The sequence below is a fragment of the Pezoporus wallicus genome, unplaced genomic scaffold, assembly GCF_028554395.1.
Source record: "Pezoporus wallicus isolate ANWC-B61680 ecotype Strahan unplaced genomic scaffold, APGP_CSIRO_Pwel_v1 contig_2871, whole genome shotgun sequence".
In the NCBI taxonomy this organism is placed as follows: Eukaryota; Metazoa; Chordata; class Aves; order Psittaciformes; family Psittacidae; genus Pezoporus; species Pezoporus wallicus.
In genome coordinates this window covers 1,018,298-1,043,101 of record NW_026640775.1, presented here as the reverse complement: position 1 = coordinate 1,043,101, position 24,804 = coordinate 1,018,298, and the positions used below count along the sequence as shown (strand labels likewise).

Here is a 24,804-nt window from a genome sequence, read left to right as displayed (position 1 = left end):
CATCCAATTCCAACCACATATTACCCCTAGGTATAACTTTAATTCACTAACCAGCCTAGAGCCCCATTAAAAAGTTAAATCAACATTCAGCTTGGGAACCAAATGAGGAGTTGATTAAATCATTCAACCTCATGCAAAGGAACTGGAAGGTATTTTAATAACTTTCTTCAACAGATATACGGCTGATATACCTCTAGCACCTTGATGGAGAAGACAGGACAGCACCCTGGAATTATACCCTTGTCTGCAGATCCAAAGGGAAAGAAGGGATACTTCCCACCTAGACATAACATTTCTCGTCTTTCATCCTGCAGGGAACGGAGGAGGATAAAGATTATTGCAAGGGTACTTTCTCTTCCATCTGCGAAGCAGTCAACCTCTTCTGACAAGCAGCAAATACAGCTGCATCAACAACTGCATTTCAGTGCAGTTTCACATGTGACTTAATCCAATATAACTTTCTTTTTCCTCTCCCCTCTGTTAGGTTCTATTTTTATCCAGATCAGCAAACTGATCCAAAGATTCAACTCATCCAAGCCAGCAAACAGAAACCAAGCTAGTATTTATACAGTTAAAAAGCAGCAGTACCTTTGGGGCCCTTCACTTCCAAAGCTTACAAACATCCAAATACTTCCAGGAGACATTCTTGGCCAGTAGCGTTTTATTTTTGCCACTTATGGACCAAAAGGAACTAAAAAGCAGCAGTTCATGCTGGACCTTTTCGTCCCACACCATGATTAACTGAAATATGGCCCAGAAGCAGATAGCAGCCATGATCCGATTTGTCCCAATCCCATCTCAAGCAGCTTTACACCACCCTCCTAACAAGATCAGCACTGGCCAAACACCGTTTATCCGGCCTGATCAAAGATGGATTAGATAATGAAACCCTAACTGCATAAGCTGTCTGAGCATGCTAGCTTGAGACAGCAGAAAACAAGAAACGCAGTAAATTTAAGGGTTACTCTAAGCTCTAAGGCACACTTTGCCCCCAGTTCTTATTAACTAGTTACTATCTTGTCTTCCTGTGCGCTAGTTTTTATATTTCATATTAACAGACAATAAAAAAAGCTATTAGTTTTAACACTGAAATAGTCATTTCTATAGCTAAATGATTTATTTCAGCATTACAAGCCATATTAATATAACGAAACATTGGTAGGTAGGGGTTATGCAAGGAAGAAACCGTGGCAGCAAGTGTGGCACCCGGGATTTCTCATTATCAGGCCAGAGACACAAGGTCACCAAGTTTACACAGCAACAGCCTGTGGCTCTGGAACAGGAAGTAGAAAATTGACAGGATCTGCAGGAAAAACAAGGTACAAGAGTTCCTGGTGTTATTTCCAGCTTCCAGAAAGACTCTGTTTGTTCTAGGGAAGAAAAAAAAAATATCAAGTAATAGGTTCTTTATTACTCTTCTAAGTATTATGTACAGTTAAATACAGAGAATTTACTAAAAGAACCCGTTGAGTCTACAATAAAGTACTTCAAAAGAATACACTATTTGAACAGAAATCTTTCTGAAAGGCAGTCTTATGTTTTGATGTTTAGATAAAGATTATCAACTTCCCCAAACATTAAAGAACATTTTTCCTAGGTCTGATATGATTTGTTAGCTCAGCTTCAAATTAAGCATTTCTTCCTTACAACCATAACAAGATTCTCCACATAAATAAACCACACTCTTTAACAGGAAAAAAAAAAGTCAAGGGAAACTTCTGGCCATAACAGTATGTGTGTGCACGCATATATACATATATATGTTTATTTTCATGTTTTATATTGAAATGATTGAAAAATCTTTTCTATATAGATACACACGTAAAGGTTAAAATGACGCCAAGGATACCCAGTAACTACAATATGAGGGTCCTCATCTGAAGAACAGATACAATGGCTATAAGCAGAGCCTTAAAAGTAGGCTCTACTAGTTTCACTCCTCCACTGTCTGCCAGTGTTTGATACAGAAACAAAACCCAGCTTTCCACTAAGATCCACAATCAATCCCTGCTACCATTACCACCAGTATTACACGCTGCTGTGCACAGACACTGTTGCAGTGCAATTTTAGTATCTTGTACTATTCATTGAACAGATAACACAAGCTTTCCTCGATGCAAATATAGAGGGGAGTCTTTTATATATATGCAGAAATTACACTCAAAATTACATTTTAATTACGACACTACTTTGTTAAAACAGTTCAAACCCCTTCCCGGGCAATTTTCAGTTGATTTACCACTGGTTTCCATCAACACCAACCAGTTTAACCACTAACTGCAGATCAGCTGGCACATCTGTAGCTACGCAGGACCTGTGCCTCAGCTCAACTCCAAAGACCTGGAAGAAATTTCATGTCACCACGTACATGCACTCATTCACAATTCCTAGCAAGACACAACGTGCAAGCACTACTCCTTCAACACTGAGCATCTTTCTCCTTGCAATTATATACGTTGTCTGAGTCATACTTAACACCTACGTGTAGGAGAAGATACTACTTCAAGGAATAAAAGAGCACGGTGCAGTTTTCTCTGGCCCCTGCGGGAGCACGACCAGCAACACTCGGATGTGAAGCTCCAGAATACATTCAGCCCACACCATCACACCAGGGAAAAAAAGTGATGATGTGAGGTGGAGGGACCACCACGAAAGGCTGAATATCGAGCAGAACCACAAACAAACCCCTCCTGCTGCAAGCTACGTAAAAAATAGTAATAATCAACGAAAACCTCGAGCATGCAAACTGAGGACAGCCTGGGAAATAAGGGAAGATTGTTGGTCAGCATTTGGTGTCTAGATGAAAAGCATGCTGGAGAGGACAGGATGCTCCCCCTCGGAAACTATCAGTAACACTGACCAACCCAAGAGAAGGTGAAAGAGAACAAGCCCAGGTGAACAAACCATGCTCTTTCCAAAGAGCTCCGACATACTCCTCACAAGAAACACAGAAGCAAAAAAAGGCCAGCACAATGGCCACAACAAAACGACCCTTCACAACACCCAGACAAAGGAAAGCAGAAATCCCTCAGCAGCATCACCCCACAAACACAAAAGCGAACGCACCTGGGAAGAGCAATGTTTTGGGGACGATCGAGACGTGCAGGCAGTAGACGGCGGGAACGCAAGATCCTGCTGGCAGCCCTGGGCCGAGCGGGAAGGCGCCGGCCCGACGCCCCGCGGCCCCCTTCCCAGGCAGCACCTGGGATTGCTCCCCACGGCTTACAAGACCCGAGGCGGGGAGGGTCACCCTCCCCCGGGCCCCCAGCCCTGACGGTGCCCGTGCCCAGCCGCACTACCTTGGCCTCCCAAGGGTCCTCGGCGGGGAAGCGATGCCTGGAGCACCGGACTCAGCGGCGGCTTCCCGCGGGCCACCCCACGTGTTAGGCTGCGCCCCGGGAGCCAGGGACCCGCGGGCAACAGACCCAGCGCCAGCGGCTGCGGAAAGGGCCGCAAGCCCGTAAGAAACGTGCTGGATCCCGCAAAGAGCAATTAAACGCGACCCAGCCTCCCCGCTCCCGCCGAGCCCCGGTGCGGGTGATCCGGAGAGGGCCCGCCCGGCCCGGCCCTGCCCGCTACCTGCATGCCGCCGCCGTCGGCCTCCGCCTCCGTCCGCAGCCGCTTGCTGTGGCCGCCCTCGGCGCCGTCCCCACCGGGCATGGGCTGCTCCAGCTCCGGCTCCCGCTTCACGCCGCGGGCGGCCCCCGCGCCGCCGCCGGCCAGGAGCTGCGGCTGTGGCTGCTGCTGCTGCGGGGGCTGGCCGCCCTCCGCCATCCGCGCCGCCGGAGCCCCGGCCGCCCCCCGCCGCGATCGCCCCGCTCTGTCACCGCGACGCCCGGCGCTGCCGGAGACGAAGACGGGAGGAGAGGAGGAGGTCGAGCCCCACGCCGCGAGCAGAGCAAGGGGCGCGACGAGCTCCGACCCCACCGGCGCGCCTCGGTCACGGGCTTAGCGGCGGCTGGGGAAGGGCCGAAGCCCCTCGGCAATCTCCGGAAACGCCGGCCGGGCCGCCGGAGCAGCACGACCCCCGCTCGGCAGCCTTCGGCGGGCGGGGCGGGAGGCGGGGCTCGGCGGGAGGCGGGGCCACCGCGGGGCACAGGCCGCCCGTCACCGCCGCCGCGGTTGCCGCCGAGAGCAGCACGGGGCGGCGGGAAATGGCCGCTTGCCCGGCCTTCCCGCTGCACCCGGACCCCGCCTCAGGCCGCGTCTGCCCAGCCCCGCGCCAGAGCTGCTTCGTTCCCCGCGGCCCGCGCTGGGCCGGGAGCGCAGCTCTGGGAGCGGCTGTGGGGGGAGACGGGCGAAGGCGGCCTAGTCACTGATTGCCCCCGACGGCGTCTTGCGGCAGTGGGGCTGGACCTTAGGCTCTGGGGGCAGGAGTCTTCCACCCGGCTGGGCAGCCACAGGGGTGCAGGGTACGCATCCCTCAGGCACAGGCATCCCCCCCTTGTCTCCGAGCCCCCACCTCAGGCGCAGCCTGTGCCCGCTTGCTAGAGCAGGACTGCCTGGCAGGGGCTGCCTGTGAGGAGTGGTACTCAGCTGAAGGAGACGCAGAGTGAGGCGTCAGCTTGATCCACCTCTTCAGCAGCATCCAGCTTTGAATCAGAGAGTTACAGAATCAACCAGGTTGGAAAAGACCTTTAATATCATCAAGTCCAACCGTTCCCCAGCACTGCCAAGGCCACCAGTAAACCATGTCACCGAGGGCCTTGCCGACACAGTTTGTGAATGCTTCCAGGGACGGTGATTTAACCACTTCCCTGCACAGCCTGTTGCAATGCTTGACTACCCTTTCTGTTGAAGAAATTGTTCCTAATTTCCAGTCTAAACCTTCCCTGGCTCAGCTTGAGACTGTTTACTCTTGTCCTATCTCTTGTTACCTAGGAAAAGAGACCAGATGGGGATGACTTCCAGGGATGTGCTGCCCAACTCAGTACCTGGTGCTGTCCCCACTCAGCACAGCCTCACATCACTCATGGTGCATGTTGTTCCTGGCCCTTTTCAAGCTTGTTCTTGGCTGTTCTGCATGTCCCTCTGCAGGGTTCATCTCACAGCCCCAGTCTGCATCTGATTTCCCGAGAAAGGAGCTGATCTGCTTTCCCATTCCTGACAGCCTCCATGGGTTTCTCCTGCCTTTTTGTGCATTAACTTGTCGTTTGTTCTACAGGTGAGTTTCAATCAGATGGAGACTCCAGCCTTCTTCAAAAGCCTGAAGCCTGTTCATTAGCCCTTTTGTATGACTTTACATTTTTGATATTGAGAAACAAATCTGGGATCCTCAACAGAAACGTGGAGTTGATTTTATTACACAGCTGCTGTCTGGTGGCACCAGGGCTGATTTCTGCTCTAGAATGAGGAACGCAGAGGCAGACTGCACCTTCCTGAGGGCAGTCTGGAAGCCATCACAGCTTGGTGGAAAAGTAATCAGCAGATCATAATACAAATCTGCAATTGGCTTTATTGTGGAATGGGAATCGCACTCCTTCTCCTGCAAATCCTTTGGAGAGAAAGGAGAAAACCAGGAACAGAGGTGATTATTGTGAGTCAGGGCACATAGGAGGAAGACCTTGACCACTGTCACCATGTGTAATGAAGCCTGTGGACCAGTTTGGTTATCTTGGTGAGTCTTTACACATCTGCTGATCTTCATGAGATGATAGAGCCTTTGCTTTTGAGTGACAGTTACAATACACTGCTCCAGTCTTCCTTTACACCACATTTTTCCTGATCCAAAAATAGTTTTCAAGGCCACGTTAGAAGCTATTTTAAGTGGTATGTTTTGTGCTGAGGTGCCAGTTTGTCTCCTCCAGTGACAGGGAAAATCTGTTTTCTCAAAATGATTGCAAATCCCCATGGAGTGGCAGGCACCCAAAGGACAATTACATGCAGCTTTTGTCTGCTCACCCACCAAGAGTAAACACATGTCTCATTCATCTTGACTGGGTTTGATAAAATGAGCCAGACTGTCAAACAACATTGAAGGAACATGTCCAGTCCACTCACTCTTAGCTTGAAAAGAAGCTGAGATTCTCATGACTGGGATGCTACTCATTCAGAGGAAAGGAGCATTTCTGTATTTGTCTTCCTTCTAATTTTAATGAGGGGGTTCTAGATGAAGGATGCAGGTGAAGATGTTGCCCATGAGGTGTTGCAGAAGGCTTCAACCTGAAGACAAGTTAGGAGTAAACACTTTAGAGACTAGTCTCTGCGTGCACTTGGAAGCGCTCCTCTCCCTGTGACTTAGACATCCGTCTGATACTGCCCTTGAGGAATATCAGAAAAAGGAGCTGCTCTACAATGCCCAGTCTATTTTTTTCCCCTCACCTCATTTCCATCATCTCCTGCCTTGTAGGTGCAAAGCTGCTGCCACTTCCCCTTGCATCCTATACCCACAGCGGTGCCTGGGAGAGCTGGCAGTGCTGTGGGCAGGTCCCTCAGTGAGGCATTTTCACTGGCTGTGGTCTGCAGGCTGCCAGTGGAGCACCACGGAGCACCCTCTGTAATGGTGCAGGTGAAAAGAGCTGAGGCAGAGCACTGTGGCCTCCCTACCAAACTGACCTATGGGTGCCGCTGCCATGTTTTAGGCTGTTGTTTGCTTTCTGTTGTTACTGCCGTGATGTTTCATATGATTATTTCTCTAGCTTTTTCCATTTCCCCTTAAAAAAAAAAAAAAGGATTAATGAATTAATTTTCACAGTATGCTTGTGGGACAGGTATTACCTATATCTCATTTAACAGCTGCGATATGAAGCATTCCTGAAGTCACAAAAAAGCTTTTGAGCTGGGACTAAAATCTTAATCCGTTGATTTCCTTTCACACAACCCAGCTGCCTTCTAGGTATTTGGATGTGACATCTGAGACATACTGAACAGACATCTGACTCCTCTGTTAACCCTACCATTGCTGCACAGCGCCTTTGCCAAAAGCTCCTATGTGCCGTGATTTTATGGGCAAGTTTGCAGAGCACTCACCAGTGTTTTGTCTTTGACGGCTCAGTGAGAGGCAACTGTAAGAAACGTTATCCTTCCAGAGAGTTCTCAGAAGCTGGTATGAAGAATATGTCTTTCTGTACAGACTCATATAATTTCTGAGTAAAACTGTGGGGGTTCCCCCTTCCTGAAAGACACCACACCCTCTGAAGGGATTCCTTGAAGGAACATGTGCTGGTGATCCCGCCGGGCTGAAGATCAGGTGGTATCAGAGCACCAGCCATGAAATGTCTATAGAAGTGCAAAGAGCTGCGTCCCACAACATGCTCGGATGGAGCAGAGGCAATGACTCATGCAGGTTCTAAGGCACAGGCATGAATATGAGGCACAACCTCAGCTATTAGTCTTTGACCTGAAGGCATAGAAATCATTAGAAGGCAGTTCAGAGCAAATCCCTCCTTTCCACCACCACAACTGAGAATGGTTTCTTGCTGCTGCCATCATCTGCACACAATGTCTCATCCTGCTGATCAGCTCCCTCTTGTCCTCACAGACTCCTGCAGCTTTTCCCCTCTCCTTCCCAGTGGATTTGGTCTCTGCTAAGCAGGTCAGCGGAGGCTTAGTGCCTTGCCCAACCCTGCTCATTCCTGCTGTTTCTACCCTGCCAGCCAAGATCGTGGAGCCAAATGCTCTTCCTCCCAACAGCAGTACTCCCACAGGTAATGAAGTGCCGCCAAGGTAAAGTTTCAGCCTGTACTTTGGTCCTGGTTTCGCAGGAAGTGGCGATGGAGCTTTCCGTAGCAATGAGCATGAGTAAATGTTTCTCTTTGCTTATCTCAGGCCAGCTCTTTGCTACAAAATTCTATGAACAGGAGCTGCCTTTCCTTGTCACCAATTAGCACACAGCCAGAAATACATAACCTATGTCAACAACATCCAAAGACCTTGTCACCTGACTTACACAGACAGCAGGAAGGATGCCAGTCCCCCAGGCAGCAGCAGGAGGCCAGTATTGACCTGTCACTCTGACGCAGGAGTGCTGGCAGCTGTCTGCCAGTCAGTGGGTCAATACCCACAGTGCACCCGGTCTTTTCCCCGTGCCACCTCTTCCAATGAGGACACTTGGCTTCAGCAAACACCACCAAGCACCTCAGCGCTCCATCAAAGCAGCAATGTCAACAGCCGGGAATCAACCAGGGAGCCCAGAGCAGAACTTTCCTCATTCATTTTCCTGCTGCCTTCAAATATCACCGCAGCACATTTATCGTTGCTAAATGCTGCTTGATCTGTGATTCTGTGGGGCGTACAGAAGTTGTGCCATTTCAGGTATACCAATGCTGCTAAGGCAGCGCAACACCTGCAGTGCAGATGCAGTTATCTGCATATATGCAGTTAGAATAAAAATGCCATCTGCCTGCACTGCTTTATGCCTGGAAGGATGGGGAGTAATATGAAATTCTAATATGAATGGGCCTCCCACTGTATCCCCAAAAGGTATGATAGGAAGCTGTGTGAAAAGCTTGTCTGGGAAACAAAAGGACTTTTGCTTTCCCATGCAGACACTGGGGCAGACTGGTTCAAGGTAATCAGCAATGAGCCTTGGAGCTACAACAGTAGCTGTGTGGAGAGTCCATGGGGATGCAGACCATAAGAAAATAAAACATTGGCTCTCCCCCACCCTCTGCCATTTATTCCCCTCATCTGCCTATTGTGAGTGAACCAAAGGTTGTTGGAGGCTGGAGTCTATGTCAACAGGCCACCAATGAAGGGTGTTGATGCAGTCCTCCAGTAGCCTTCCTGGAGCCACAACCCCTACATAAATACGTCCCTGGCTGTGTCTCTGAAGTTCCTCAGGGGTGTGCCACCCTCTCCTCTTTCAGATACAAGTCTGTAGCATGGCCATGACATTATTATTCAGCCTACACAGGCACACAGAGGATACGAGTCATTATTTGCAACTGCTTGTTTCCAAATAGGCTGGAGGCTGCACAGCTCGAGAAGAGAAAATGCCCCGCCAGAGGCAGCATTCATTCCTGATGTAATAGGCAGACAGAGGGAAGGACAAAGCGAAACACCCACTGTGGTGGCTGGGCACATCACATGAACAGAATGGCTGTTATCATGTAACTCCTGTTTGTTTCCGTGAAGCACCCTGTTTAATAGAGCCCCTTAGCTACAACTCAGTTTACTACATGGCTGATCTATAAGTCAAGGCTGGTTCTTCCTCCCTGATCAGTTTATTGAAAAGCATCTGAATGTCATTGTTATACACAAAATGCCAAACTAAGATGGTCCTTAGCACAACCCAAATAGCAAGAGGAGCCATCTCCCAGGCCATAGAATAGCTTGCAGATACTTTCTACAGCAATCCCAGTATCACTTTTCACTTCCGCAACTGATGCAGGGATAAAGAAAGGGTGTGCGGTTGAAGCCGGCCCACACCCTGATGTTTCCCAGCTGTTCAAGCCTTCCCTCGAGACGGCTGCCATCTGTGCAAATTATAACAGCATGAATTATGCCTCAGGATCCAAGCCACAAGAGTGTTTCCAGGATTGCTCCAGCTTTCTGCTATTCCAAACATTTTGCAGGTCCCTCCTCTTCTGCTGCTAAAGCTTTACCTCTTTGTGTCCTCTGCGTGCGCAGAGTTTTCCAGTTCCATTCCTTGTATTTTCCTCAGTCTCAACTTTCAACTGAAACTTCCACGTGTCCAGTCGTACTTACTCAACTTTCCAGATCTCAACACATACATTATAGATGACTCCACCTGCTGGCTATTCAGTAGTCCAGCATTCGTATCAGAGTATACTCCTCATATAAATATGATCCGAAAATCATGCCCTTAGATTGTGTGTTTGCCACAAAAGTTTATCAATCCGTTTTCCTTTCCACAGAGAAGTACTGTGTAAGTTTATAACATTGAACCAATAAGCACTTCCAGTCTGATTTTACCCTTTCACAGTGCTGTTTGTTGCTAATACAGCACACATTTCAAATAAGGGTTGAAAACATACTTCTTTATTTTTAATGTGATTTCTCCACTCTAGAAATAGTTACTGCCTCTTTGGCTTCAGACCCAAATTAGAAGCTGGCAGTAAAGCACAATAAATACTCTACATACGAGCCAAGGGGTTATTTTCAAGTTAAGCAAACCCCAGTTTATAAAGAATATCCCCCCGTACGTGCTACATCTGCATAAATACTTAGAGTTCACATAAAAACCGAATGCATGCACAAACACGGAGCCAGCTGGGTCGAGAGAACTGACTCTGTGAAAATGCGAAGAAATCCTTGTCTTGTGATTCAGTGTGACATTTAAGCATTCACTTAACTGTAAGCATGAGAAATAGCAGTGCAATCAATGAAGTTATTGACATGCTTCTGGACAAGGCTGGTCTGAATCAGGGCTGTGCCTTGCATGTGTGGCCAGAGCGCGTGTGCAAGCTGCAGGCAGGGGAAGCTGCCTCCATCTGTCTCAGAACACGTCCGTCTCTTTTATCTCCAAGAAAATGAAATTATTTCAAATGCAATTTGTGGCCCCCACTGAAAAAATAAAAAGGCTAACCCTCTCACCCAGGATCATCCGGAATCCAGACACACATAATCAACTACAGGAAATATAAATGCCTAATGCAGTTTTATAGGCGACTGGAGGGTGCCAAGTTTGCTAGCCCACACAATAGGTTGCAGATTTCTGTGTGGAAAGGCAAAAAGAAGGGGGCAGGGATGGGTTTCAGCTCTTCTCATACTCCTCAGACCTTGGGAACTTCAACTGTGGCTGCTGGCAAGAAGGGGACACTAATCCCGCAGTCTGTAGCAATCAGAAACACAGCCATATTTAGTCATGTTTTCCAGCCCCTTCTCCTATTCCTGCCTGCTCCACAGCCGTTTGGAAGGCGAGCAGGGCTACAAATTCAAACCAAAACAAAACGTTACCAGGCTATGCAGAATTCAGAAGGGGAGATCCGCAGCTATGCAAAGCTGATGATAAAACCAATGTGGAAATCCCTGCCTGGGTGACACTGGAGCTGGCCGGGGACACCCAGCCCTGCGCAGTATGGTCTGGCTGACCCAGAAATCATCGGCAATGACTCAGGATTACCACTGCCGTGCTGGCCCCACTCCCTCCAGAGGCTTGCCTCTGACTTTATTAATACTACTTTTCTCCACACAAGTTGCACTCAGGTGAAGTTGAGGTGGTTTGAGCAACGTGGGTTAAATATGGAATGGGGAAATTGCCATAGTCTCCCAAGTATGTGCTATAAATTCAGGCAATTTAGGGTGGAGGAGAATGCTGGAAGCAATCTGAGCCTATATTTCAGCAGTGGGAATGCACAGGTAGGGCACCTAAATAAATGTAATTGCAGTACCAGACTGTAACCATGTCATTCTAGAGGAATCACTTTAGTTTTAGCTCCCAGATTCACTTCTCCTGATTTTTAAAGACACAGCATCTTTTTCTCCATTTGATTCGCATTCTCCAGCCATCAGCCTGTTAACATGCCTCAGCTGTACATCCCTTATTCTAATACACTTACCAAATAGAATCTGCATTTGACCTCAACACTGAATTTCATCAGTTTGCAGTATGTATATTTAGAAGCTAATTGCAATGTTGATGTGATGGGCTTTACTCTGGATACCATCCACATTGTGCTTAACGCAGACTTCCATACACGCTGTGTCTGTTTACACCCATATATAAGCTTATGTGTACATGTATGCACATGCACACATGTACCTGGAAGGGTTTAAGAAAGCCTCAGCACTGCTCTTCTCTACTCCTTCACAGTCTGCTTAATGCACACAGGCTACTCACCACTCACCGTGCCTCTCCCAGGACCCTCATCTCTTCCAGCTGCCTATCCTGTTTGGAAGTGAATGCTCTGCCCTCCCACCCCATGCATGGTGCCAGATGCTGGATCCCCAGGGAGCCCCTGGGCTCCTGCTATTAGAAGTTTGCTGGGGATCTGGGGGCACTGTGCACCCTCCTGTGCAGCTCCCCACTGGCCTAGACTGATGGCAACCCAAGCCTGGATGTGTGTTTTGGGGCAGTGGGTGTCTGTCCTCACTGCAGTTCCTTCAGCACTGCTGTGTCTGCTACAGCAGGTCAACCCCTTGAAGGCTGCTTTCCCCCTGCACTCCTCAGCCTTCTGCTTTTGTCGTTTTTCTTTTCCTCCCCTTTCCTGCAGCAAGAACTTTCCCTTGGGAGTCATTAGTAGGGGAAGGGAGATGGGGAGAAACAAGAACCAGAGGTTCAGATTCTGAACAGGCACGAACTCACCCTTCTGCTGCCAAATCCTCTTTGAAAGCTCCGAGAGCTACTGGGAATGTGACCTGCGTCTGCTCAGCCCTCTTCTTTCCCAGCACCCACCAAGGTCACTGCAGCATACCCAAAATCCCCATGGCCATCCTGTTTCACCAAGCCCGGAGCCCTGCTGGCAGAGACATCACCAGCAATCCCTTTCATTAAGTGCTCGAGCTCCAACTAAAACCGCTGTTAAAGCTGTTTTCAGCTCCTCTATGGGGCAGCTGCTTTAGTGTTAGTTTATAGGAAAGCTCTCTGTTTAATATAAAGCTGTTACTAAGATGTTGCTTGGTTTTGAAGATCACCTCATGCTATCAGCTCTGTGCTGCAGTGAAATGCCAGCTTAAGTGTCACGGCACCAAACCAGTTTAGAAACAAGCTAAAAAAAGTTACCATGAAGTAGAATCATGGAATCAACTTGGCTGGAAAAGACCTTTGAGATCATCAAGTCCAACCATTACCCCAGGACTGTCAAAGCCACCACAAAACCACGTCACTGAGGGCCTCATCTACACAGTTTGTGAACACTTCCAGGGATGGTGATTGGTATAGGATGGGATGCCCTGGGCAGCCTGTTCCAATGCCTGAGCACCCTCTCAGTGAAGAAATTGTTCCTAATATCTAATCTAAACCTCCCCTGGTGCAGCTTGAGGCTGTTTCCTCCTCTCCTGTCACTTGTTACTTGGGAGAAGAGACCAGTCACCTCCTCTCTCCATCCCCCCCCCCCCCCCCCCCCCCCCGGTCCCTCAGCCATTCCCCATCACACTTGTGCTCCAGACCCTTCACCAGCTTTGCTGCCCTTCTCTGGACCCACTCCAACACCTCAATGTCTCTCTTATAGTGGGGGGCCAAGAACTGAACACAGGATTCAAGGGGCAGCCTCACCAGTGCCCAGCACAGGGGGATGATCACTGCCCTGGCCCTGCTGCCACACTATTGCTGGTACAGGCCAGGATGCTGCTGGCCTTCTTGGCAGCCTGGGCACAAGCTGCTCATGTTCAGTTCTGTGAATCAGCACCCCAGGTCCTTTTCCATGAGCAGCTTTCCAGCCACTCTTCCCCAGGCCTGGAGCATTGCATGGGGGTGTTGTGGCCCAAGTGCAAAACCTGGCACTTTGCCTTGTTGAACCTCGTACCACTGGCCACAGCCCATTGATCCAGCTTGTTCAGATCCCTCTTCAGAGTTTTCATATTCCTCCAGCAGATCAACACTCACACACTACTTGGTCTCATCTGCAAATTTACTGAGGGTGCACTCAATCCCCTCATCCAGATCATCAATGAAGATACTAAACATCACTGGCCTGAGGGACCCCACCACTGGTTGTCAACTCGATGTGGTGCTATTTACCACCACTCTTCCAGCCACTTCTTTACCCAGTGAAGAGCACACTTATCCAGGCCATAAACTTCCCCCATGTGCTTTTGCACTCAGGCTAGCTGAGCAGCCTGGGGTCCCTGACACCCAGAAACAAGCCCCCGCTGCAGCGTGCAGCTGGCAATCACATTTCATCCCAGCACAGATAAATTCCTTCTGCACTTCCTCCGTGCTGCCAGGCACAGCACGCCCGCCCGGGGGAGCAGGTTGTAATCAAGCTCAGCAGGGCTCATAATCAACACAGGTAAGTACACATTGCGTCTTGCTGTGCCTCGGAAAGAAATAAGGCGCACTCTTATACACCTGCCGTATCGCTGATAATTCCTCCCCTTCCTCCAGCTTCTGACCCAGGAGAAGTTTCTCCAACTGAAACCATTCTTCATGAGTTTTCTGAGATACTTAATATTTAAATGCATCCCAGACCATCGGTCGCAGCCAATATTCACGTCCCCCCTGGTTTTACCTGACAGCATCTGCATAAATCAATGCGCAGGCACAGATGCGGGTGTGAGGATTTGCTAAAGGCAGGTTTTGTCCTTTTATCACTGGCTTCCCTCCCATCAACGTCTGTCTCTGTTTTTTTTTCTTCTCAAAAGGACAGAAGTTCCCGTTGCAGAGCAGAAATTGCCACAAGCACTCCTTCTTCCCTGTGAAATGTTATGCTGTGACTGGCTCTGGCATCAAAGTGTTCGCTGGGTGGTGAAGAGGAGAGAGAAGAGGAGAGAAAAAGGAAAAGATAAAGGGGAAGAAAAAAGAAGATAAGAGAAAATACAGTAAATATTTTATCTATTCACCACTCAGCAAAACAAGAAAGCAGCAGCATCAAAACCACATGAGAGCAGTCATTACCTTGTTGCAGCAGCAGCCCAGATTAGCAAGGGCTGTGCCGGTTGCAGCTGGGGGGGAGGAAAGGCAGCACCAGAAAGCTAAGCAGGTAAAGGGAACAAACTATGTCAGAGCAAGATGTTCCTGCACGTACAGCCCATCACTTCCACTTGGTTTGCTCTTTTCTGGCAACTTAAACGTGATGGGTTCGCCTTGCTCTGTGCACTGATGAGTCCCCACTTCTGTGTGAGGAGCAAGCAACACAGGGCTGGTAGGTGTGGGAATGGGATGGCTGTGATCATCCCTGTGAAGGTGCTGGGGTCGTGACAGTCAAATCTCTACACCCAGCCTAAACAGAGCCTAAGCACCTCAATTCTGGTAGTGGTAGGGGGATTAATGGTAAGGGTGCTCAGGCATTGGAACAGGCTGCCCAGGGCAGTGGAATCACCATCCCTGGAAGTGTTCATAGGTAAATCCCTCAGTGACATGGTTTAGTGGTGATTTTGGCAGTGCTGGGGTAATGATTGGACTTGATGGTCTTAAAGGCCTTTTCCAACCTGATTGGTTCTATGGTTCTGTTATCTGCCTGCACGGAGGCAGGGGCCCCATTGAGCAGGTAGGAGGTTAGTGGGACCAAGTGGAAGGTTGTCGGGGAGCCTCTAGCCTGTTCTGGAGGAAATGGCATGCAGGAAGGAGCAGTGGGCTCTCCCAGTCAGCCCCATGGTGGGCCTCATGAACGTCCTACCAGCCCTCCAGAGTAGGAAGCGCTCTCTGCCTTGGTGGGATCGGGCTGCTGGAAGCTCAACTTGAGCCCAGACAAAGCACATGAGCAGGGCACAAACACAGCCCATGGGGCTGTTGGTGCTGGTGGGGGGACCTGGCCAGGCACCCGGCCATGTGGCAGGTCTCAGCAGGGAATACTGGGAAGGTGGCTGAAGCTGTGTCGCACACTTTGTGGTGGATATGCCTGACCCTGTGAGAGCAGGAGGACTTCCTGCCTCTGAAATACACCGGCCCCAGAGACACTGCGCCCTGGGAAGCTGGTCCACAGCCAAGAGGTGCCCTGTGGGCTCCTCTGCAGCACAGCCATGGCCGGAAGGGGAGCATTGGCCTTTCCAGCCCTGGCTCTTCCCACCACCATGGTGTCTGCTGCAGGGTGTTTCCTTCCTCTGCCCCGGGGGTCAGGAAAGGCTTTGTTTCTTGGGGGAAGCTGGAGTCAGCTGCCTGCAGCTTACCGATGGAGAAGGGGGTCTGACAAGCCTCCCGCCAGCATCCCCTCAACTGCCTCCCAACTTCAGGGCATCTCCTTTGCCTGCAAATACGGATTAATTTTCCTAGGACATGAAGGAGACCAGCTCACGCTTTTTGTGTGGCATGAACATCCCGTGACATTTTATTTTAGTTGTCTTGCTGCTTTTAATAGTTCATGGCAGTGTCATGAGGCAGCTTCTCCTGCTGGGCGAGCTGGAGGTGCTGCAGCTCTATGGGGAGAAGGCATCCTGCAGCACTGTGCACAGATATCCCAGGGGCTGCTGAAGGAAGAGCTTTGGGCACTGCTCAGACACATCCTCGACAGCAGAGTGGGGAATGGCTGCTCTGTCCACTCGGGACCAAGATCTTGAAGTCTTGCCTTGGAGAGAGGCTATTCCCAGATGATCCTGCAGGATAATCCTGGATGCAGCTCCACCTGTGCTCTGCCTGATGTCCATGCAGTGGGTACTCACCTCTTCTCACCATCACATACCTATTTGCTCTCAGGTTACAAGAGAGCCACAGAGAAGCTGCAGTCCTGTCTCCCTCCATGATTTCATTCCTAACCCTTATTCACCCACTGCCCAAAGCAAACGAGCCAGGTCCCTTTGTGGGAACGTGGTGCCAGGCTCTACTCATCCTCAGTGTCTCCCCAGTGCTACACGAGGGCTGCAGGCTACACTCTGCGAGGGGAGGACCAGCCCTGCAAAGCCCTGCTGCACTTGGCACCACATCACTGGCCACCAGAGCACCTTGGCAAAGGAGAGGGGCTGTGCTGCAGATGGACACCCTTCAGCTTCATTGCAAGCAAGCATGGGCAGCACAAACCCATAAGGCACCTTTCCTCCTGTGGTATCCCTCCGCAGCTTCTTGACTCTAGATCCTAGCTGCAGCATAAGCCTCAAAGTCGACTCATGGAAACTTCCCAGGTGAGTGAGAAATGGTGAACCGGGCTTCAGGCAAAAGCTGATCAAGGGCTTTACCCATGGCCTTACCCACAAGGGCTCATCGGGGTGAGGCAGCTCCGTGCCTCGTGCTTCCAAAAGCGAGGAGCTGCCTCAGTGCGAGCGGCATGACACGCAACTCCACCGGCAGCAGGAAGGACCAGAAGCCTGTGCAGCACAATTGGTGTTACCTCATTCAAACCTGGCTTGGCTGTGCCCACACCTCTGCTGCAAAGCCTGCTGCAGTTCCCAACAGTGTCAGCAGCACTTCTAATGCAAGCCAAGAGCCTTGCCTGGGACCAGAGCGGGTCTCTCCTCCAGAAGCAAGCTCATCACCCCTGCACCGGCTGCAGGGGAGGCAGAAACAGGGCCTGAGAGAGCCAGTTCCAGCCCAGGATGAATTTGGCAGCATGGGCACAGTGCACGCAGCCCCCATGCCCCTCTCAGCAGGGGGGAAGTGCTGAGAAGGAAATGAAACAAGCTTTCAACACTTGCCCGCTGGCCACGGGGAGGCCTCATCCATCCAGCAGCCTGCAGGGATGGGGAGCTTTGCCAAGGGTCCTCTCAAGCCCCAGGGACAGCTCAGGATTGAGAAGAGGGTCTGGGAAGGAAGATCCTGGGCCAGGAGGAAGGATGCTTCCCTTGCTGCTGCATTGGGAGTGCTCAGTGCCAGGAGTTTGGGGGAGGAAATGCAAAAGGTGGGCTCAGCTCTGGTGTGATGCTGTTTCTTTATAAGGCAACACAGGGAAATGTTTCCCTGGATACAGCGGGAATGAAGAGCAGGAAGCAAATTTCCTCAATCACAGCTCCAAGGGGTAGAGTTATTTCCCTCTTTTTTCCCTTTCTTTAAGCATCATTTCACCCACAGAGCTAGTGTGGGCTGCCCTGTGGTGCTGGTGGTCAGTGCTGTTCCATTCAGCATCTCACTGACCACCACCAGTCCCTCCACCAGCGCTTTGTCTCCAGGGAAGCTTTTTCTGGCCACAGAGCCCCACTTGCAGCCTTTATAGGAGGTCAGGGATTTGAGTGATGGCTCCTCTTATAAAAACGAGCCCAAGGAAGCAATGCATTTATCCCAAGCGAGGCACTGGGCCATTACAGCCCCTTCCATGATGTTCTGCACAATTTCCATCAAAAGTCAATTAAGGCTGTAGTGGCTGAAGCCACCCACAGTATCATTCCAGGTTAATCAGCGGCATGCAACCGCATTATGAGTAACGCAGCATTGCGAGGCCAGGCACTCCATCACCAGCACTTCTCCATTTCCTCCCTTGTCCTTCCTGAGGGTCTGGATGCTAAGCAATAGTGAAACCTCTGGGGCAAACCTCTCCTGTCACATACACTCCTGCAGCCTGCCCCAATGCTCCTCATGCACAACCAAGTCATACCCAGTCCAGAGGGACCGTAATTTTACCGAATCCACTCCTGAATTCCTTCTCTGCACGTTTCCCCCACACTGAAAGCACCACAGGCCAGTCCGCCCCAGTCTGGGTGAGGCTTGAGATGGGGCTCCAGCACCTCTCACATGCCAGACCATCATCGCCTGAGGCACTTCATGCCTTCCTCTTGCTGCTGTGCTGCTCAGCTGTGTTCTGCGCAGCCACGCTGGCTCCAAGTGGTAGCGAGGATGGGAGTTACAAATTTAGGACTGTGTTTGTTGGGGTTTTTTTCTCCTTTTCCTTCTGCTTTTGCTCCTGCTGCTGAAGCACCAGAGGAAGGGGAAAGGAGGTCCATACCGACAGCAAAATGATCTACTAGTATTAGTTATGTGTCCTGGAACTGGGAACACTGTCTTCCAGCTGTGCTTGGAGACATGCTTCAAAAGGACGTGCCCCCAGCAAAGTTCACATCCAAGCTCTTTGGGGAAGGCAACGCAGCTGGGATCTCACACGTAAGGCTGGGACAAAGCCTCTCTGGAACAGGCAGAGCAATGCTCAGGACTGGGCTTCCAGATGAGCCCCATCACCAGCCATGATGGGGACCCTCACCAGCTGCAAAGCTTCCCCCTTCCCCAGGCTCCATGGACCAGGCTGTGCACCCACATGGATGGATGCTTCCAGACAGCACAGGCAGCGATTAAGGCTTTAAAAAGACTTGTTGCTCGCTGACCTCCAGTTGGGCTGCAGCAGCTGCATTTTAGTGTCAGACCACTCAAAGCACTGTGTTGAGGCCCCTCACACCCTCCAGGCAGGGAAGGCTGCAGTTTGCCACTATAGCTCCCTTCCTCCCGTGCCTGTCACGGAAGCATCGAAGCTCTGCAGCCGTTTAATCTGCAGCCTCAGCTCTGACAAAATGATTCTCCATTTAGCACTACGTGGTACTTGAGGCAATTCTGGGAGGGAATGGAGGAGGGCTAAATCCTAACCCTGGCAGGTCGGTGCTGCTGCACCCGGGCTCTAATGGCCACCAGCTTCACTCTGCCCTGGGGGAAGCCGTGGCAGGAACAAGCAGCTCTCTGTGGAGAAAAGCTCTTAGCAGCAGGACCAGATGCTGCAGGCCCAGTGATCTGCCTCCATCCTCCGGAGGCTGTGACAGGGCTGTTGGCTCTGCCCCTCAGTTCTGCTGTTACACCAGCGAGGGCCATGCTGGAACCTGCATCAATTATTGTGGTTTTTAGCCAAATTTGTGATATTTAATGATCTGGTTTATGGATCCTTTGTGTCAGCACAGTGAGCCGGGGCAGGGACAGGAATGCTTGAAGTTAACTTTACCATTATCCCTTCCATGTTCTGAAGCTCTATCAACATGCGCCCTCTCATTCAGACCCTTCCAATGCCTGCCAGGATCAGCCTTGATGTTGGATGGTGCGGGCCACAAATAGGACTCCAGCACCAGCTTCCAGGAACAAGTCCCCTGTAAGTCTCATGGATCAGCTCCCAGTTCAATTTCTCTTCCACCGCATTTGTGACCACTCACCTACTCAGACCATCCTCAGCACCTCAGCAGAACCCACATGAGCCACTGAGCAGCTCTGGAGAGCCACAGAACAACCAACATGGAGCCATGAGGACTTGCTAGCTCAAGGTTGCACTTTGCAAAGTGGAAAATGGTGTGAGAAGCCAATTTCAGCCTTTCCTCGTGGAAGCACAAAGGTGGAAAGCTGAAGGTAAAAAGACAAAAGTCTCTTTCCACCTTGCACAGGACAGAGCAGCATCCAGGCAGTACCTGGCTCATGTGCAGCAATGCAAAGGACACAAAAAGGAGCCTGAGCTTAAAAGGGTGAGCACGCTCTCAGCCCACCGGTGTTAGGGCAGTTCTGCTCTGTATCACAGCAGCGCCTGGCCAGCTGGTGTTACTGAAGATGGTCCTACATTGGGAAAGCAGCTTTATCATCACCTGAAAGGCTGTTGACAGAGGTACCCTTTGTGTTGCTGCAGAACACCATGGAAAAAGATTGAAGCATCTGAACCGGCAACCTCTCAGAAGAGCGTAACTCCAGTCCTAATGGTGTAGACTCAAACCATCAGCATGGCAGTGCCTGTGTTCCACATGCCACAAGTGCACCTCCATCCTCCATTAACCCCATCCAGGCCCACACAGGCTGCAGCCTGTGTAACACACCACCAGGCCTTGCTCATGCAACTACACACAAATCCTTGTGCCTCCTCCTCCCACGCACCCCCACCCGCCTTTTATGCTGTAGCTTCTACCAACGCTGACATTTCTTAACAAGAAGACTTTCCCCCCTCCCAACATGTGTTCAGACAGAAATCCCACCCTTCTGGAGCGGGAAACATGTGCTCCCCCAAGGATGTGCTGAGTGTGAGCTGAGTCCCCCCTGCCCACCATTTGCCAGCCAAAGGGATGAGGGTAATTACCAGGTGCTGGTGTCACAGGTCCACACACCTCTTGTGTTGGCAGCCTCAAAGCTGAATTCTAGACATCTGTCACCTCCTCCGCTGACCCAAGCTTCCAGTGACTCCAGAGATGGGAAATACAAGAAAAGCAGAGAGTTTGTTTGCTCAGTTGTTAGTCCCGGTTAGTCAGGCATACCACCTTCAGTCCCAGAACAGAACTAGCTCAGCTCACAACCTCGCGTTTGAGCAGGTGGCTCCCTAAGACCACACAAACAAGGTGCGTTATCATCCTCCAAAACCCTTGGTGCTGCCCCGCTGATAGCCCAGGGGTACCTCAACACCTGATCTCAGCACCGCTGACAGGACAGGCTGATGCTCTGATGCCGAGAGATGGAACGGCAACACACGCACACGGACTGCAGCACATGGATAATCTTTATTGGTAACATCAGTGGAGCACCAGTAAACCATTACTGACTGTAGTGGTGACACGCAGCTGAGGCACATGCTAAGGCACTTTTATTATATAAAAACAAAAAAAATCTAAAGTTCTTTTTGTGACAGCAACTGGGACACGAGGCTCCTGCACTGAGAGCGCTTCAGGCATACAGTATGGTGCTTCATATGGAATTATTTTTACTTTGCTCATAAGTAGGTCTAACCGCAGCATATACAATATGGTTAAGAATACAGGTAAATCCAGCAACCAGTGTACGGTGTAGAAAAGTAAAGACTATCTATATATAACCATGGTCCCAAGAGAAAGGCAGTGATAAAGACCTTTATTTTTTTTTCTTAATTACTTATTACAAGAGATACAAAGGCCTTACATATATCTGTGCAGATTAAAGGGTTTTTAATATACTCTTAGTCAACGGTGTACAATAACTAATCCCAACCCCTGGTTACAGAGCAGGTGCGAGAGGCTTGGACATGTCGATAAAAGAGGGATTTCCCTCCCCTCATCCCCACCCTCTGCCCACTACCCTATTAAATTCCCCTAGATTCTGTCTATTACCATTAAATATACTTGGTCCCCCAGAGATACCCAGACAAGCCCAAGGACACTGTTCTGCTTCCCCAGCCTGTCATTAACTACTGGTCCACGCTACCTTAGATGAAACCGCTCAGAGGCAGACACTAACAGGACATCATTGCACTTCAGAGATCTGTCCAGACAGTAAAAATAAGAGGAAAAAGAAAAAAGACAACTTTGGCAAGTCCTCCAAATAACTGGTCCCGAGAGGAGCTTCCCTCTTCACCCCTCCCTGGAAACGTGTGAAAGCAGAAAGGGCAAATTGCCATGGCCGAAGCACACCGTTTTTCCTGAAACTGCTCCCAAACCATGTGGGTGGGCAGAGTAAAAGAGGCAGAAGTCTGAGGTCACTGAACATGATTGCCGAAAGCAAACAAAGAGGGAGGGGAAAGAATACAGGAAGGAGCTTCCCTGCAGCTAGAATTGAAGACAAAAGGAGATTTACAGCAAAAATAATCTTTCCCTAACCCCACTCCCTCCAAACTGTGTACGGATTCACCAGCAGACATGGCACGGACAGTTCTACAGGCCTTTGTGACGGCCAAACTGCTGGTCAGATTTCAGAGACCCAACTCTTTGGCATTAAATACAAGAGGATTAGGAAACTGGAAAGAGAAGGAAATGAGGAACACAGATGCCCCATGGCTCCAGATACACAGAGCTGGGCTTGCTCTGCAGATCCCCAGCCATTTTAGGAGGGCAGGGTTTGCTGAAAGTCCAGTGGAAGAGGGGAGGGTGGATGGGTCACTCCATCACGTGTAACCTGGGTCAAATGGGAAGACTTATTCAGTAGCTTTGGTATCACCAGCCTCTGCCTTGCCATCCACTTCCTCATCGGAGCACTCTCCTGTACCCTTCCTGACAATTCGACGTGTCACGACAAACGGCAGGTCCCCACGCCTAGGGAAAGACAGACAGAACGTTAGCAACACGAGGTTCCACTGACCTCACCAGACAGGGCAGGCTCTGCAAAGAGGTAAGCAAGTACCTGGCCATGCTGTTTGCAGTGGGCAATTACAGCAATGACCTAGAATGCTCCACTTTACCTGAGTTTGCTCTTCAGGGAGCTGACTTCCCTATTCATAGCATCAGCTGTTTCAGTGGCATCCTCCAGCTCACGCTGGAGCTTCCTACGGGACGCATTGGCTCGCTGGGCCTCCTCTTCTGCTTCCTCAAGCTGGCGTTTCAGCTGCTTCAAGCGCATGTTTGCCTTATCCGCCTGAGCATGTGTGGGGAAGAGAGAAATACAAATCAATGTTTCCCAGAGCTGCAGCACAGTTAGTAGTGAGAGGAGCAAAAAGCAGTTTTCAAAGCCCCCTCTTTGCTTTCTGAAAGGAACTGCCTAAGACTTGACAGCTCCAAGCTTTTCTTCCTTAAAAGCATTTTCATCTGTGTCATCTTGTAATTATCACAGTGAGGAAAAAGAAAAGTCCGTAGGAAGGTTAATGCCCTCTTAATGCAGCCAATGCTTTGGCCATAGGAGGAGAGTCCTCCCACCACAAGACTCACCAGTGCTGCAGTAACCATACACACCTGATCTTTGAATTGCTCAGCATTGCGCCTCTCATCATCCACCTGCAGCAAGATGTCTTTCAGCTTCTTCTCGGCACGACGCACTTGCTTGCTGGCAGCCTGGCGCTCCCTATACAGAAACACAGTGACGCTCAGACAAAAACTCCTCTCCCCTTGTCCCCAGCAAGATGACACGACTTGGGCAAGTTAGAAACAAGGAAGATAGAAAAACTGCTCATAACCTAGGGGAAAAAAGGGGATGGCAGGCCGTATTTCCCAGAAATAACAAAAAGGCAACGATGTCACACAGATAAGATACTTTGTGAAGCTACAGAAGGGCAGCAAGTGTATCACAGCTGCAGTTTTAGGAGTGGTTAAGTCTGGAAGGAGCTGGAAGTCTCTACAGTGAAAAACAAGGAAGGTTTGCCAAGATCTTTCTTCCATACTACCCACTACACCTAGAATAAAACCTTCACTAAGACAAATCGGAATTTAAAACAGAGTTTCTGCTAGGACATACTTTGTCTCCATGTCCAACTGCTCTTCCAGCTGTGCTATCTTTGCTTCCAAGGCCGTGATGGTAGCCTTGTACTTGGACTTTACTGCACTCTCCATCTCCTGCAGTTTAAGCTTAAGCTCCTTAAGCTGGCGCTCCATCTGCTGGCGAGCGTTCTCATTCTTCTGTGCGTTGCTACGCTCAGCATTCAGGTCGGCATTCATCTGATCAATCTGCAGAGAGAAGAAGTTCTGAGCACATCCAGCGCTCCAGCCTGAAAGGCTGATTTACTTCCCAGGCACATGCTGACAGCAAAGAAAAAGGACTCTCAGGGTAAGCTGAATACCTGGAATAACTATGATGCAGAGGGAACTCTCCGTAGGCAGGGCACTTCTCAAAATATCTTAGTTTACCCAGATTTTCAAAGGAATTCCTTGAATAACAGGTTTATCAGCCTCCTCTTAGGGCTAAACTTGCCAATCACACACAATGCTCTCAGTAGCAAAAGCCAGGGTTTGGCATGTAACACAGTAATTATCAGTCTTAGTGAATTACAAAAATCCTGAGGCAAATAGATCCAATACATGTGCTTTACTAATTTATCATTTATTTGCTGCCTGTCTACTCCCTCTGTCTACTACAAAGAAGCAGCTTAAAAATACTGACTTTTGAAGGGGAAAGAGCAAGAACTCGGTCCACTTCCAAGCCAGAGAGGGCTCTGGCTGACAGTCAACCAACTCGAGAACTGAGAACTATGCTCTCATCCACCAGAGTGAACAAGCCGTTTGGAAAACCATCAGCCTAGCTCCTTGGCTCTGGAATGCTGAGAAAACAACATGCTCAACCCTCAGAGTTGGGCAGACAAAATATGGCAGAGAACATGCAGATCACAATCCTGGTTTCTATAGCGGCCTAACAAATTCCATATGGTTAGTCCATCAGAAGCAGCACAGAACTGGCAGAAAAGTCGTTTTTCAAGCACATTGTGGCACTGTTCAGCACGTCAAGTTGGAGTAGCAGCATGATACGGATCATCTTTCTCATAATCTCTTAATACAGAAAAAAAGGGACTAGGAGGTTTGGGGTATTTTTGTGGTGGTTGTTTTGGGGTTTTTTGGTTGGTTACTGGGGTTTGTTGTTGGTGGTTTTGCTTAGGGTTTTGTTTTAAATAAACTTGATTGTTGCAGCTACCTAATGATTTAAGTGTTCAAAACCAGTGAGCTAACATCAGCTCTGACTGCCCAACCTATCTTCTGTACTGTGGTATTCAGGTGTTTGATCTTCCTCACATCTAGGGACTTCTGAGGGCCTATACACAAAGTGGCAGCTGGCAT

At 49.8% G+C, this 24,804-nt stretch overlaps 2 protein-coding genes across 21 annotated transcripts in view; both read right to left on the bottom strand.

Moving 5' to 3' along the window:
- RBFOX2 (RNA binding fox-1 homolog 2) overlaps nucleotides 1–3,971 on the bottom strand; it is a 166,499-nt gene extending 162,528 nt beyond the window's left edge. For 4 of the 20 annotated variants that reach the window (XR_008973658.1, XR_008973659.1, XR_008973660.1 and 1 more), the window contains exon 1: nucleotides 3,580–3,971. Coding sequence is in view for 11 of the 20 variants with exons in the window: in XM_057420626.1 (XP_057276609.1) it covers nucleotides 3,580–3,774 (195 nt within the window). In the remaining 9 variants the exon portion in view is untranslated. The remainder of the gene's footprint in view (nucleotides 1–3,579) is intronic. The other 16 variants (XR_008973655.1, XR_008973656.1, XR_008973657.1 and 13 more) reach the window with 10 other exon arrangements.
- Nucleotides 3,972–20,843: 16,872 nt separating this feature from the next.
- MYH9 (myosin heavy chain 9) overlaps nucleotides 20,844–24,804 on the bottom strand; it is a 73,902-nt gene continuing 69,941 nt past the window's right edge. Inside the window, exons 38-41 of the mRNA XM_057420492.1 lie at nucleotides 23,495–23,703; nucleotides 22,996–23,104; nucleotides 22,509–22,681; nucleotides 20,844–22,362 (exon numbers count right to left, since the gene is read on the bottom strand). Coding sequence (XP_057276475.1) covers nucleotides 22,245–22,362; nucleotides 22,509–22,681; nucleotides 22,996–23,104; nucleotides 23,495–23,703 — 609 coding nt within the window. The 3' untranslated portion in view covers nucleotides 20,844–22,244. The remainder of the gene's footprint in view (nucleotides 22,363–22,508; nucleotides 22,682–22,995; nucleotides 23,105–23,494; nucleotides 23,704–24,804) is intronic.